Raw genomic sequence first — 16,325 nt, 5'->3', positions numbered from 1 at the left:
GTCACTCTCATTCACTCCCTCCCCCTCCTTCCCTGCAGTCACGGTCACTCTCACTCACTCCCTCCCTCTGGTCAATTGCTCCTCTCTGATCTTGTTGGGTAGATAGCAGGATTGAGGGCTCTTTTTTTCCCTCCTTACTAGCAAAAGCTCAGAATTCAAACCATCTCAGTCCCCACGAGTTGATCAAATGATCAGGAATTACACAAACACAGCCATCTTTATTGAAAAACAATTGTGCATTTCTCAAATAAGATAACATACTGTGGAGCTGGAGGAACACAGCACGCCAGGCAGCATCAGAGCTGCAGGAAGGCTGACATTTCGGGTCTGGACCCTTCTTCAGAAATGGGGGAGGGAAAGGGGATTCTGAAATAAATAGAGAGAAGGTGAGACGATGATAGAAGAGCAGATAGGTGGACAGGTCAAGGAGGCGGGGATGGAGTGTAGGTAGGGAGTTGGGGTTGGTCAATGAGGAGGGAGGGGGCAGGTAGGTGGGAGGGAAGACAGACAGGTCAAGGAGGTGGGGTTGAGGGGGTTGCTGGTCTTAGGATGAGGTTGGGGGTGGGGAGATTTTGAAGCTAGTAAAGTCCACATTGAGACCATTGGGTTGTAGGGCTCCCACGCGGAATGCGAGGTGCTGGCATCAGTGTAACACTGGAGGAGGCCCAGGATGGACAAGTCGTCCAGGGAGTGGCAGGGGGAGTTGACTGGGAGGTGTTGTCGTTTGTTGCGAACCACGTGTCGGTGCTCCACAAAGTGGTCTCCAAGCCTCCGCTTGGTCTCCCCGATGGAGAGAAGGCCGCATCAGGAACAGCGAATACAAAAGACCACATTAGCGGATGTGCAGGTGAACGTCTGTTTAATGTGGAAGGTGTTTTTGGGGCTTGGGATGGAGGTGAGGGGGGAGGTATAGGGGCAGGTTTAGCACTTCCTGCGGTTGCAGGGAGAGGTGCCGGGGGTGGTGGGGCTAGTGAGTGGTGTGGAGCGGACGAGGCAGTCGCAGAGAGAGTGGTCCTTCTGGAAGACAGATAAGGGTGGGGAGGGAAATATATCCTTGGTAGTGGGGTCAGATTGCAGGTGGCAGAAGTGGCGGAGAATGATGCATTGAATCCAGAGGTTACTGGGGTGATATGTGAGGACAAGGGGAATTCTGTCTTTGTTGTTATTGCAGGGAGGGGGTGTGAGGGCTGAGGCGCGGGAAACGCAAGAGATGCAGTTGAGGACGTTTTCGACCACTGAGGGGGCGAAATTGCAGTCCTTGAAACTATTTGCTGATATCTGCAGGAAAGTTGCATGTTACTTTAAAACAACATGCAATATTTGTGCCAAATGGATTCTGTCTATACTGTGCCCTTGAAATGGAGGTTTGAAATTTGTGTTCTTGGTTCATGACATTATTGTAGTCCCTGTAATTCTGCTGTGCATGAGTACCACATGCTATACCAATAAGCTGATTAATATTACTTCATACAATTTGAAATTGACACATTGCATGCACACAGGACATTGCATAATTTTTTACTTATTTAAGTCAAAACACCCATGTTCTGGTGAAACAATGACACATTGCTGGAAAAGCTTAGCAGGTCTGGCAGCATCTGTGGAGAGAAATCAGAGTTAACATTTTGGGTTGAGTGACCCTTCCTCAGAACTGATGGTAGCTAGGAAAATGTCAGTCTTTGTCAATTTATTCATCATGTTGTGGTGAATATTGGCTTGGCCTCATATTATAAAGTTTTTCTTGATATGTCACCGATGGAACTGAAATATCAATCAATGTGATTTGCTTAGAGTCTTGGTCCATGTCTTCTGTTTCAGTGGAAGTTTGCTGCCTCCTCCTTGTGGCACTGCTTTGGGGTGGAACAAACCCTTTTCTGAAGAAGGGCACAGAGGGAATAGAGAAGGTTAAGTCTAGAAACATTGTCATTCAACTCTTTGCAGAGATTAAGTTTTTATTTCTTAATTACAAGGTAAGAAAATTATTTTGAAATGCCGTACTGTATTGCATTCCTAAAATCATGTGAACTGCCAGCAGGAGAATCACCAGGTTTTATCTTTAGCCATCTTTATTTCAAGTAAAAATTTAATTGGTGAATGATCATAGAATCCCTACAGTGTGGAAACAGGCTATTCAGCCCAACAAGTCCATGCCGACTCTTCAAAGAGCATCACTCCCCTACCCCAACCCTGCATTTACCATGGCTTATCCATCTGACCGACACACTATGGGCAATTTCCCATGGCCAATCCACCTAACCTGCACATCTTTGCACTGTGGGAGGAAGCCCACACAGACATGGGGAGGATGTACAAACTCCACACAGACAGTCACCCGAGATTGGAATTGAACCCAGGTCCCTGGTGCTGTGAGGCAGCAGTGCTAATCACTGAGCCACTGTTGTAAACCTAGTCATGATTTGTCATTAATGTAATTTTATGATCATCCTTTCTCCACACCAAACAAAACCACAAAGCCAGTGTTCATTTCTTAACAGCACAAGACCAAGTTTAGCAATCACTTTTCGACAGCCTGCATGCTGCAATTCTGAGAGAGTCCATTCCTGCTTTTCGTTGTTTTTTCCCTAACCTTATCAAACTGTTCAACTGAACCCATAGAACAATTCACTGAATTGATATTTTCTTACTGGTGTTGCCCAGTTCTCCAACTCTGACACGGCCATCATTACAGCCACTATTACACCATCACCACTACCACGATCTCCCTCCTGCTCTCTAGCTGTTCCAGAATGACTGTGATCCTTGCAGCTGGTTAGTGTTTGCACCCCAGTCTTTCTGACTGACCTGTTCAAACTCTGACCAGAGTTTAAAAAAACCAAAAGAACTATGGATGCTGGAAATCAGAAACGAAAACAGAAATTGCTGGAAAAGCTCAGCAGGTCTGGCTGTGTCTGTGGAGAGAAATCAGAGTAAACATTTCAGGTCCAGTGACCCTTCCTCAGCAATTTCTGTTTTTGTTGCTGGGAAAAGAGATGGTTGTAATGCAGAAGATAGGGTGATGGGAGGGGGTAAGGAGCAAGCAATATGTGCAGCTAGATCCCAAAGAGATAGAAGAACAGTTGGACAGACAAAGGAGGGATAATGGTCAACCTAGGAGAATGAATGGCTGCTGATATCAACTATTGGTGGCCAACAATTGCAGACCATGTGATAACAAGACCTAGTATGTGGTGTTTGGCAGGCCTATAGGTCATAAAATCTATCGACTGACGAACCACATTAAACAACAATTCCCACTGACCATTCTCAACTGGAAGCAAGCCATTCACACTCAACCTGCCCATGCTTGCCAGGCTCAGAAAAGTATATCCACCATTCGATGTGATTCTGTTGTTGCAAATCATTTATTAAATAACTCAGTCTGCACCGAGAATAACACTGGAAATGAAGATCATCAGTGGGGCCCGCAGTGCGCATATTCGCAGCTACATACAAAAATACTCAGGACCCTGTTTCATGTAGTCAACAGGAATTTATATGTACATTGCACCTTTTTCATGGAGAAAAGATATGGCTAAGAGGACTGCCAATCTTAGCTGTATGGAGATGGAGATACTGCCAAATCAGAATTTTCCTCTTCAAGCATGCAAAAAAAACTTATGAAAATGGACATCGATTTATACAGCATGCTTCTCTCATTCTGTATAAATCGATGTCCATTTTTAAAAGTTTTTTTTGCATTCTTGATGAGAACAAGACAAAAAGCTTCAACTTTTAGTCTCCTTTTAGCAATGTTTAGGCAGGAGCTGTTATTGTGAATGCAATGGATAGGCAGTTTATGCACAAGAAGATTCCACAGTCAGCACAGAGACAGGTTACTCTGTGGTGATGTGAATTGAGAAGGAATGATGCTTAAGACACTGGGAGACAGCTAGGTATAATATTTTGAAAGCTTTATTCTGAGAAAATCTCTTGTCACTGCTTTGTTAGCAGAATTACCCACAATGACCTCCAAGTACTCCCACATCCCTCCCATCCTGGAGTGCTACTCTCAGTGATTTCTCCAAATGTTTTCAGACCCTTTTCCCAATAATTCTGAATGTCACTTCTCCTGCCAGTGCTGCAACTTTCCATAACAGCCCCCATTTTTCCCCTGGGCTTTTCCAGTGCTCTGTCACAACAAACCTTCCTTTCCAAGTTTAGGATTAACAGTCCTTCATGATGAATCTCGATGGCCGTGCTAATTCTCAATTACTGCTACTTGCAGTTACTTTGATCTAATGCCTAACCACCCACAATCTGGACCGTATTGCAACTTCTTTCTCTATATTTTGGATTTCCTTTTAAAAATTAAGGTTCAAAGACCTTTTGTTCACAATTAAGGCCACTGATAGAGTCATACAGCACAGAAACAGACCCTTCGGTCCAACTCATCCAAGCCAACCAGATTTCTCAAACAAAACTACCACTTGCCTGCGTTTGGCTCACATCCCTCTGAACCTTTCCTATTCATATACCTGCCCAAATGCCTTTTAAATGTTGTAACTGTAACTGCATCTACCATTCCCTCTGGCAGTGCATCCCACATACGAGCCACCCTCTGTGTGAAAAGGCAGCCCCTCAGACCCTTTTAAATCTTTCTCCTCTCACCTTAAAAATATGCCCTCAAGTTTTGAACTCCCCTACACACTGGAAAAGACATTTGCTATTTACCTAATCTATATAATGTTATCCTGAACCTCCAATATTCCAGTGAAAAAAGTCCCTAGTCTGTCCTTATAACTCAAACCCTCCAGTCCTGGCAACATCCTTGTAACTCTCTTCTGAACCCTGTCCACTTAATAATATCTTTCCTATAGGAGGATGATCAGAACTGTACACAGAACTCCAAATGTGACCTCAGCAATGTCTTGTATAACCTCAACATGACTCCTATACTCAATGGACCAATGAAAGAAACCATGCTAAATGCCTTCTTAACCACCCTGTCTACTTGCAATGCAATTTTCAAAGAACTAAGTACCTGAACCCCTACGCCTATCTGTTCTACAACATTCCCCAGGGCCTTACCATTAACTGTATAGTTCCTGCCCTTGTTTGTTTTACCAAAATGCAACAGCTTGCATTTATCCAAATTATACTCCATCTGTCATTCCTCAGCCCATTGGCCCAATTGATCAAGATCTTTTGTAATCTTAGATAACATTCTTTACTGTCCACTATACCATAAAATTTGGTGTCATCCACAAACTTACTGACGTTAGTGTAAATTTAGACTTTGAACAAGAAAAAGATTGCTAACTCAACTGTAATATGCTGTAACAAAAAAATTGAATGCATCTGGTTTGTTAACCATGATAGTAGTTTGAGCATAGCATAGGAAGGAATAATATATCCTCTCGTTGAACATGAGTGCAATCACAGCAAATCCACTGGGATATCTCAGTGTGTTGTCTGGCTCTGAGCTGGACCTGGATTCACATTTGCCTGTAAAATAACCTCAGTAATTAATACCTGTTACAATTACCTGGATTAGTCTGTCTGGAATAAGGATTTTAAAAGGCAGAGCAAAGTACCAGGCCCATTCCAGACTCCAGACAATACATAAACAACGTCTTCTGATCTTGTTGGAAGAACAGTGTTTTCTTGTCTTTCTTTCATTAATGTTTTTCAGTATTTAGTGCCTTTTCTTCTCAACCAAAGTGGATCGGTCATCTACTACTACACTTTAGCAACTACAGGTCAGTGTCCCTATTCATTTTAATAAATGCTTTACATTACTGATGTTTCATTAAAGGCACTGCTATTTACTGCAGTTTCTTTATCAATTATCAGTTTCTGAGGCTTTTCCCGTTCCTAGAGAGAAGGCGATGGTTAGCGGTATTGTCACTGGACAAGTAATCCAGAGACCCAGGTAATGCTTTGGGGATTGGAGCTTGAATCCCACCATAGCAGGTGGTGGACTTTAAAGTAAAAGATAAAAATCTGGAATGAGAGGTCCATTGATGATAATGAAACAATTAGCATAAAAGCTCATCTGATACACTGACCTTTGAGGCAGACAAGCTTATGTGTCTCCGGACCCACAGTAATGTGGTTGACTCTTAACTGCCTTCTGAAATTCAAAGGGATATTCATAGGGATGTACAGCATGGACACAGACCCTTCGGTCCAACTCACCTGGGCTATCAATTCTAACAGTTATACCAAAACTGGTTAAAAAGTCTCAGACATTGTGCTGTATCTACACCAAATTGACTACAGCAATTCAATAAGGCAACTTCCACCCACCTCCTCAAGAGCAATTGGGACGTGTAATGGGTAATAAATATTGGCCCAGCCAGCAGTGCCGATGACGCATGAATGAATAGAATTCCAACTATTTGAGACTGTAAGTGTAATTTGGAGCATGTGTGCATAACTTAAAATTATTCTTATCTGTTGTCATGGGTCATCAGCAGCTGCAGAATTGTATTCATCCACAATTTGTTACCTCATAGCTTGGCATATTTCCCCATTGTGCTATTATCATAATGCAAGGAAATCAACCCTGCAACAATTAAGAGTGCAGGAGGGCATGTCAAGAGCAGCAACAAGTACGTTTATAAACAAGTTGCCATCCTGGTGAAATTATAACACAGGACTCCTCGAGTGCCAAACAGCAGAAGTAGCATGCGATAGACAGAGCTTAAATGGTTGCACAACCATTAGATCAGACCTAAGCTTTATAGCCTTGCTACATCTAGTCATAAATGGTCAAATAAAAGAAAAATACTGCAGATGTTGGGAATCTGAAACAAAACAGAACATGCTGGAGAAACTCAGCAGTGAGAAACAGAGTTAACATTTCGAGTGTGATGTGACTCTTCTTCAGTGGAGTCTGAAGGTTTTGAAGTAGAGTCATATTGGACTCAAAATGATAGCTTAGTTTCTGTGTCCACAGGTGCTGCCAGACCTGCTGGATTTGTTGAGCACTGTTCATGTTTCTTGCTACTAATGGTGGTGAACAATTAAATGACCCACTGGAGGAGCCTCTGTAAATATCCCCATTCTCAGTGATGGCAGAGCCCAGAACATGAGTGCACAAGGCAAGGCTGAAGCATTTGCAACAATTTCCATCCAGATGTGCTGTGTGTATGATCCATCTCAGCCTGTTCTTGAGGGTTCTGGAATCACAGATGCCAATCTTCAGCCAATTCAATTCACTCTATGTGATATCAAGAAATAGTTGATGGCACTCAATGCTGCAACGGCCATGAGCTCTGCCAGTATTCGGGCAATATTTATGATGTCCATGCTCAAAACTGCATCCTAGGAAGGCTGTACCAGTGCACCTAACTGCCAGCGTTTGACCAAATGGGAATCAAGGAGTTGTAGCGAAATTGGAGTCAACAAAAATCAGAAGGAAACCGCTCAGCTGGTTGGAGTCATACCTGGCATATACGAAGATAGTTGTGGTTATTAGAGCTAATTTATCTCAGCTCCAGGGCATTTCTGTGGGCATTCCTCTGTAGTGTCCTAGGCCTAACTGCTTTATCAATGACCTTCCCTCCGTCATAAGGTCAGAAGTGGGGATGGTCACTGATGATTGCACAATATTCAGCACTATTTGAGACTCCTCAGACACTGAAGCAGTTCATACCCGAATGCAGCAAAACCTGGACAGTGTTCAGGCCTGGGTTGATAAGTAGCAAAATAAAAACTTAACAGAATTGCAGATGCTGTAAATGAGAAATAAAAGCAGAAATTGCTTGAAAAGCACAGCAGGTCAGGCAGCATCTGTGGAGAGAAACCAAAGTTAATGTTTCAGATCCAGTGACCCTCAGAATGGTCCTCCTCCAAACCACAACCCCTTCTGATTTGGAACTATATTGCTTTGCATTACCTGTCACTGGAACTCCCTTCCTAATAACCGTGTGTACCTACATCATTTGGCCTTCAAGATTCTGCACCACCTTCTGAAGGTGGCAGATAGCGATGGCCCATCAATGCTGGCCTAACTAACGACACCCACGTCCCGTGAATTGATATAAAAAATGTCCTTATTATTTCCAAATGGTTGTGTCTGTGAATGAGACTTATCTCCTGTAAACGGTGGCTGGTATATCTCATTAGATCCATTTCAAGCAGAATTTTATCATCTAAAATTAAAACTTGTTTAAAAGATGTTAATTTTGAGATAAATGGGCAGGACCAAGGAAGGGTAAAATGTGTTTATCTTATATTTTAATTCACATTTGTGAGGTATTTATTGATAATGGATGCAACAATTACTCTTCCTCCTGTAGCTTTTGAGAGATGGTTAGTTAATAATAAAAAAAATGTCTATTCATTGCAGATCTGTCACTGGCTGTGCTTTTATCAAACTCACTGACATTTCTCTTCACTTTACTGACTGGAAAGTTGCTTGGTGAAGAGATTGGTGGTAAACGTAAGTGCAACATTAACACACAGTGTTTCCCCTGGCATTTACAGTTTGGAATCAAACCACTCACTCATCAGACCTGGTCAGAATTCAAGCCACACTCCAGCATCTTCCTAGCCTTCCTCCTCTAACTCATCAATCTACCCCTGTATTCCTTTCTTTCTCATATGTTTATCTTGTTTCTCCTGAAGTGGATAGGTGGATAGAACAAATGTGTGGCCAAAGAGTTGAAGCAAGAAGGAGGGCTTTAGATTCCTGGATGACTTAGTTCTGTTCTGGGGAAGGTGGAACCTGTGCAAATCCAAAGGGTTGAACCTGAACTGAAACAGGATCAACATTCGTGCAGGGAGTTTGCTAGTTCAGTTATTTGGAGTTTAAACTAATTTGAAAAGGCAGTGAGATGCAGAGTTGAGATGCAGTAGGGTATGATGCGCAGGCAGGTACAGAAGAACCAAGTCAGTCTAAAAGGCAGTGCAAATATAATCGAGTTAAGGCACAAGGGAGCTTGGCAAGGCTGGATGGCACTTATTTTAATGCTAGATGTTTTGCAAGTAGGGCAGATGAGTTGAGGGTGTTAATTAGTGCACGGGGATGTGACTGGCAGCTCAATATTCCAGGATATAAAATGTTTAGGCAAGATATGAGGTGTTGAAAGAGGAGATAGTGTTGCAATATCGATCAAGGAACCAATGACTGTCGTAAGGAGAAATGATAGCTTAGAAAGTTCCTTAAATTGAAATCATTTGGTAGAACTTAAAAACAAAAAAAAGGAGCAGTCATTTTGCTAGGGTGTACTATAGACCTCCAAACACTCCGGGAGAGATAGAAAGACAAATATGGAGGCAAATCTCAGAGAAGTGTAAAACTAATGCTGCTGAACAAAGAGACCTAGGAGTGCAGGTTCATAGTTCCTTGAAAGTGGAGTCCCAGGTAGACAGGATAGTGAAGAAGGCGTTTGGTATGCTTGCTTTTATTGGTCAGTGCACTACATATAGGATTTGGGAGGTTACATTGCGGCTGTACAAGACAATGTTTAGGCCATTTTTGGAATACTGCGTGCAATTCTGATCTCCCTGCTATAGAAAGGTGTTGTTAAACTCAAAGGGGTTCAGAAAAGATTTACTAGGGTATTGCCAGGGTTGGAGGGTTTGAGCTATAGGGAGAGGCTGAATAGGCTGGGGTTATCTTCCCTGGAATGCTGGAGCTGAGGGGTGACCTTATAGATGTTTATAAAATCATGAGGGGCATGGATAGGTGAATATCCAAGGCCTTTTCCCCAGGGTAGAGGAGTCCAAAACTAGAGGGAATAGGGTTAAGGTGAGAGGGGAAAGACTTAAAAGGGACCTAAGGGACAACTTTTTCACACAGAGGGTGGTGTGCTTATGGAATGAGCTGCCAGCGGAAGTGGCAATTACAACATTTAAAAGGCATCTGGATGGGTACATGAATAGGAAGGGATAAGAGGGATATGGGCCAAATGTTGGCAAATGGGACTATATTAATTTAGGCTATCTGGTCAGCATGGACAAGTTGGACCGAAGGATCTGTTTTCATGCTGTATAGCTCTATGACTCTAATCAGGTAACAATAATAGGGGATTTCTACTTCTACAATATTAAATGGCATAGACAAAGTGTAAAAAGCTTAGCAGGGGCTTGCAGGAGATCTTTTCGAGCCAGCATGAAAATGTCTACAAGAGAGGGAATTTGGTGGACCTAATTTTTAAGGAACGAGGCTGGCCAAGTGGTAGCTGTGGCAGCTGTGGGGAGCAATTTGGTCTGGTAATTTGATAATTTAGTAAAATTTAAAGTAATTATGGATAACAACTAAGACAGGCTAGAAATAAAGATTCTGAACTGGAGAAAGGCCAATTTTAATAAGACAAGATGGGATTTGGCCAAAGTGGACAGGGAGTAACTACTTGCAGGAAAATCCACATCAGAGCAGTGAAAGTCTCTCATAAGGATAATAACAAGAGCACAGGGCCAACATGTTGCTGTAAAGGTGAAGGGTGGGACCAACAGTTGCAGGGGATGTACAGAATTGTGTAAGAAGGGAAAGGAAGCTTCTGGTAGATACCCAAAGCTCAAGATAGCAGATGCCCTATTTGGCCTTTCGAGCCTGCTCTGACATTTACTATGATTATAGCTGATCATTCAATTCAGTACCCTGTTCCTGGTATCCCTGAGATCCTTTGATCCTTTTAACCCCAATTGCTATACCCAAATCCTTAATGAAATCATGCAATGTTTTGTCTTCAGCTGCTTTCAGTTGTAGTGAATTCCACAGGCTCATCACTCTCTGGGTGAAGAATTCTTACTCATCTCAGTCCTAAATGGTTTACCCCATATACTTAGACTGTGACCCCTGGTTCTGAACACCCCCATCATTAGCAACATCCTTCCTGCACCTACTCTGTCTAAACCTGAATTTTATAGGTGTTTCTGAGATTCCCTCTTCATTTTTCTGAACTCCAGCGAATATAGTCCAAACTGATGTAGCCTCTGTTCATACATCAGTCCTGTCATTCCAGGAATCAGTTTGGTAAACCCTATAGCAAGAACATCCTCCCTCAGATACAGAGACCAAAACTGCGCACAATATTTCAGATATTGTCTCACCAAGCCCCTGTATAATTGCAGCAAGACATCCCTGCTCCTGTACTCAAATCCTCTCATTATGAAGGCCAACACACCATTTACCTTCTTTACTGCCTGCTGTACCTGCATGCTTACCTCAGCAACTGGAGTAAGAGGGTACCCAGGTCTTGTTACACAATTCCCCTCTATCAATTTTTAGCTATTCAGATAACAATCTGCCTCCAAATTTTTGTTACCAAAAGCTGCCATTTATCCACATTATATTACATGTCCAGCTTTGCATCACTGCATTGTCCACTATCTGAGCAGACAGCTTAACAGCAAATTTGTAAATCTTGTAAATAACAGCATTGAGGTAGCATTGAGAGTCTTGTTCGTTCTACATTTGTCAAGTAATTCCAAAAACATGCTTTTTTCCATTTCTCTTGCAGAGGCTCTGATAGGAATGCTGCTGATTATTGTAGGTATTACTCTGTGTGTTGCCAGCACAGTCAACAAGGAGAGTTGACACAAAGACAGCCAAAGGATTAAATCAAGCTTTTGGTCATATTGCTGTGCTTGATCAACTTGTAAAATAAGGATGACATGAAGTAAAGAATGGCAAACGAGAACAACTGTTATCTGGATGTAGCTGCAAATTGGAGCAGAATGAATCACTCTCTAAGACAAACACTTTAAAGATACGAAACTGTTCCACTGTTGGTGTATTTACATTACATCAGAGACCTGTACAGGAGAAAAAATACTCTAGCTCTCTTCAGTGAGGTGTCAGATTAGAGTCGTTTCAGTTCTTGATTTCTGTTTGTTTAGAAGTCAGCATTTTTAGATCAAGATCTTCTACTGATCCTTATTAAATTGAATGGGAGGAACAACCATTTCCTGGTATAGAACAATAATGTGTATTTTTTGCCCCCTGTGAGGTGAGAAGTTTTGCAATACAGACCATCAAAGGTTGCAAGTCATGCTGTAGACAGATAGTTACACTCCAATGAATAAATAATGTTGAAAAGTAGTATCAGACAATGTCAGCATCCTGTCCTCTGATCCTTTAAATATGATTCCAGAATAATCTCATGTGACTAGTATTTTTTAAGAAATTGTGATGCCTCCTTCCTGCCACTAGATGGTATTAATACATTTATAAATGTACAGGTACTGATTAACAATATTGTCCTATTATGTAATCCATAAAATCATAGGCACGTGATATCTATATATTTTCTATGGAATTTCCAAGATTTTCTCAAATAATTGCGCATCTTGATCAGTGTGCCTATAATTGGGATGGAAAATATGGGGAGTTTCCCATAGGGAGCTCTGGGATATGGAAGTAATTTATCTCCTGCATTAAGTAGATGAGTTTGTGAATCTGAAGGACAAATTGGACAAAATGCAAATAGGGAATCATTTTGACCACAGGGAATGACCTATTGTGAAGGGATCCTTTTGAATAACGTTTATCATCCAGAAAGATATAATGTATTTGACTTGAATTAATTTAAATAAAAGACTATCTTTTAGTATTTATGTTAATATTTTTAGTCCAGGTACATATGTGTTGCCATCTGGTTAATTTGTTCCTCTTCTAAATCATAGGTCATTTTGAAAACTGCAAAAACACAATGATCTGGAATGTAGCAGGGGACAACTTTCTCTCTAAAAAAAATTCCAATCGTATGAACAAGTAATACAGAATATAGCCACATATGGCAAAAATCGAATGATTAGATTCATGTGCAATGTTCACCCATTTCCTTACAAACCTGAACATTAAACCAAGGTATGTAAGTGTAGACATGGACTTGTGGTTAAATTTTAATATTAATCTCCAACCGTTATGGCTATGTTCCTTGTCTATTCAGCAAGTGCTACACTTTTTTTAAAAAAGTTAAAATATTTGATCTCCTGTACTGGTTACAACCAATGCAACCACAATAAGATTTGCAAATAACTGAAATTGTTGTATTGAACCAAAATATAATGCAGGGGCACATTACATATAACTATTGTGTGTTCCAAGGTGATAGCTAATGGTCTGTTCAAAGCATCTGAACAATAAAGCCTGATTGACTGCTGAAAGTCAAGGGTAAAGAAATGTTAAGGATCTTATAATTAGAGTGGCTAGCTAGAGTTCATTCACAACTATATAAGGACATTTGGAGGACATTTGTACCATGCTTTGTTGCTATGGAATCAACAAATGGGTATTTCTTTGTGAATTAAATATTATGTGCATTGTGCCAGGAATTGAAAGCATCTTGACTTTAAAAAGTACTTTTATACAACATTTGGAATTTTACAAATTCCTCTGATTTTTTTCTGTCAGTTTTCGTCCATCTTGAAGACTTTCATACATTGCTGGGCGTAGTTTCATTGTGGTCCTTCTCTTTTCCTTCTTGAAGACAGTATTCAATCTTTACCACTGTCTAAAAGACACAATTGATTTCTTATTGGATAAGATTTTTTGGTTGACCTCTTGTACCTCATACGCAACAGTAATCTTTCTATGAAGACTGTATCTGTGAGTGTCAGCAAATAGTGAGAAATGAAAAGAAGTGAAAAAAACTATACTGGTCTGATTCCTACCATATATTCATATTTCTTGAAGGTCTCAGTGGATAGTGTTTAGGACCTCTGCCCCATTTTACTTGTTTAATCTATACAGAAATAAGCAATAGCACTAACATTGGCATTCTAGCTAAATTCAACTAATTTAGCATAGATTTTCAATGAAATTTGGAACCTTCTAGTTTATATGAATCATGCGTAAGGACAGGATGAGAGCAGTTAATAAGAAAACAGTGTTCAAGGCTTTATTAGTAGGAGCATGGAGTATAAGAGTACTGATATGAGGATACAAAATAGGAACAGAAGTACACAATCGGCCTCTTGAGCTGCTCTGCTAGTCAATCAAATCTTCACTGATTGGTTTGTGTTTCAAATTTCACATTCCCATTGACTCCTGATAACTTTTAATTCCCTTGACTTTAAAGAATCTATGTACCTCTACCTTTATAATATTCAATGACCCTGCCTTCTGAGGCAGAAACTTCCAAAGTCAGACAATCTTCTGAGAGAAAAATTCTCAACTTCTGTTTTAAAGGGGCAGCCCATGGTTTTAAAACAGTGTCCACTGATTCTGCACTGACCCACAAGAAGAAATATTGCTTCCACATCCACCTTGTCAAGACCATTTTTTTTATCATATACACTTCAATCAAGTCACCCTCTCCTAAATTGCACTGGAAACAAGTCCACTCTGTCCAACGTATTCTCGTAAGACAAGTTGCTCATTCCAAGCATCAATCTAACAAACCTCTTCTGAACCATCTCCAGTGCATTTATGCATTTCCTTAAATAAGGAGGTCAAAACTGCATACAGTGTTTGAAATGGGTTCTCACCAATGCCCTGGATAACTGAAGCATCACATCCTAACTTTTATGTACAATTCTTGTAAAAAGGGATAGTATTTCATTAAAGTTTTTGACTACATGTTGTACCTAGAGTCATAGAGATGTACAGCATGGAAACAGACTGTCCCGGTCCAACTCGTCCATACCAACCAGATATCCTAAATTAATCTAGTCCCATTTGCTGGCATTTGGCCTATATCGCTCTAAATCCTTCCTATTCATGTCTCTATTCAGATGCCTCTTAAATGTTGTAATTGTGCCAGCCCTCCACCAGCTCCTTTTAGCAGCTCATTCCATGCATGTACTACCCTCTGTGTGAAAAAAGTCACCCCTTTGATCCCTTTTAAATCTTTCCCGTCTCACCTTAAACCAATGTCCTCTAGTTTCACACTGGGAAAAAAGACCCTCCCATTCACTCCATGCAAGGCCCTCATGATTTTATAAACCTCTATAAGGTCACCCCTCAGCCTCCGAAACTCTGGGGACAATAGCTTTTTGTAAACCCATGCACCAAAACATCTAAATCACTCGGCACCTTGCAATTCTGCAGTTTTTCTCCACTTAAGTAATACTCTGCATTTGCATTGGTGACAAAGTGAACAACATCATATTTCCCACAATATACAAGCCATCTGTCAGATTTTTTGCCAAATCGCTCAACCTACCTATATCCTTCTGTAAACTCCTTATGTCTTCTTCACAACGTATTTTTCTACCTATCTTGGCGTCATCTTTGAATTTAGCTGCAATGCTTTCGCCTTCCACATTTCAGTACTGATGTAAATTGTAAAAAGCTGAGGCCTTAGACAATATTCCCTCTAATTTACATGTGTGCAGCCATTTCAATATTCTGTGTATGGCAGTCAGCATTAGCAATGGCTACCTTTCATGTTGTACCGATTTTGTGATATGGCTGAACTATTTACAATCATAGATAGTTGAGCTATTGCTGAAGCTTTGAACTCTTAAATAAATCCTTTAAAACTGGCATTTTTTTTCATAACAATACAAGATACAGGTTAACGAAAGATTGAGAGAAATAAACAGAAAATGAGCCTCAAGTGTATGCTCCAATAGAAGGTACATGAGAATACACAGTATAAGGACCATGTCTTTTTGTTTTGTGTTTTTAAAAACTGGGGATGGAAACAAGAAAGAGCTGTTTTAAAAACCACTGTTGAAAAGAGTGGCTTCAGTTTTGAGAAGCAACCAACCTGACATCTACGTCTCATATTTGAACTGTTTGAACCAACAATCATTTTGCGGCTGTACATGATTTGAAGTTTTGGGTGTACCAATACAGCTTTTGCTGGCAACATGAAGTTGATTGGTCTAGTGACTAGTTATTGATGCCAGAGACCTTTTTACTTGCCAGCAACTGTGCAATTGATTTGTAACAATAGAACCTGGGAACAAAGACTACTAAACTATCTTTCCCTCTGTCCATAACCTATTTTACCCTGTTTGTTTGTAAGGGGATTAGAGTTTTAATTAGTGTTATATGCTGACAGTTGATAGTGAAATCACTATAGTCCCATCTCTCATTAAAGAGAGAGAGAGAGACAAGTGAGGTCAACTCAAGGCTCACTATGCCTCAGGTGAGGGAGAGCTTGAGAAGGTGGGACCTTCATGCTAGTTTTAGCTGATATCATGAATTGAACCCATGCTGTTGTCATCTCAAGTTAGCCATCCAGCCAACTGAGTTAACCAACCCCTTTGACAGCTTACAACTGTTTACCTGTATCTAGAGTCTAATTAATTAAGTAAATAAACAGTGATTCTTGCACAATGCAGAAACCGGATTCACCATTTCTATCAACCTGAGTTTGAAAGTCAGGTAAATTGTGAAACATTGTATACTTTTTAAAATATTTAACTTTTGCAACGACTCCAGGAATAGCAGGGGTCAATTTCTAGCATGTTACCAC

General features: G+C 40.7%; 1 protein-coding gene across 3 annotated transcripts; it reads left to right on the top strand.

Annotated features, from left to right (window-relative positions):
* The first annotated feature begins 572 nt into the window (after window positions 1–572).
* Window positions 573–16,015, top strand: tmem234 (transmembrane protein 234). 3 transcript variants are annotated; one of them, XM_020530907.2, is made up of 5 exons: window positions 573–847; window positions 1,819–1,970; window positions 5,633–5,699; window positions 8,297–8,389; window positions 11,415–12,506. In XM_020530907.2, the coding sequence occupies exons 1-5, from the start codon at window positions 628–630 to the stop codon at window positions 11,489–11,491; spliced, it is 609 nt and encodes a 202-aa protein (XP_020386496.2). In that variant the 5' UTR covers window positions 573–627; the 3' UTR covers window positions 11,492–12,506. The 3 variants fall into 3 exon arrangements, with proteins under 3 accessions (XP_020386496.2, XP_048469148.1, XP_048469149.1); XM_048613191.1 differs by lacking the exon at window positions 11,415–12,506 and adding an exon at window positions 5,794–5,872; XM_048613192.1 differs by lacking the exons at window positions 8,297–8,389; window positions 11,415–12,506 and adding an exon at window positions 12,580–16,015.
* Window positions 16,016–16,325: the final 310 nt, after the last annotated feature.

Source organism: Rhincodon typus, chromosome 27, assembly GCF_021869965.1.
Source record: "Rhincodon typus isolate 14 chromosome 27, sRhiTyp1.1, whole genome shotgun sequence".
Classification (NCBI taxonomy): Eukaryota; Metazoa; Chordata; class Chondrichthyes; order Orectolobiformes; family Rhincodontidae; genus Rhincodon; species Rhincodon typus.
This window is presented reverse-complemented; position numbering and strand designations above follow the sequence as displayed.

What these genes read in the sequence shown, in the direction of transcription:
- tmem234 (XM_020530907.2), top strand. Translation starts at nt 628, where the DNA reads ATGCGAGGTGCTGGCATCAGTGTAACACTGGAGGAGGCCCAGGATGGA. An exon ending in CTACACTTTAGCAACTACAG is followed by an intron (nt 5,700 to 8,296) that starts GTCAGTGTCCCT and finishes TATTCATTGCAG; the next exon opens with ATCTGTCACTGGCTGTGCTT. An exon ending in TGAAGAGATTGGTGGTAAAC is followed by an intron (nt 8,390 to 11,414) that starts GTAAGTGCAACA and finishes TTTCTCTTGCAG; the next exon opens with AGGCTCTGATAGGAATGCTG.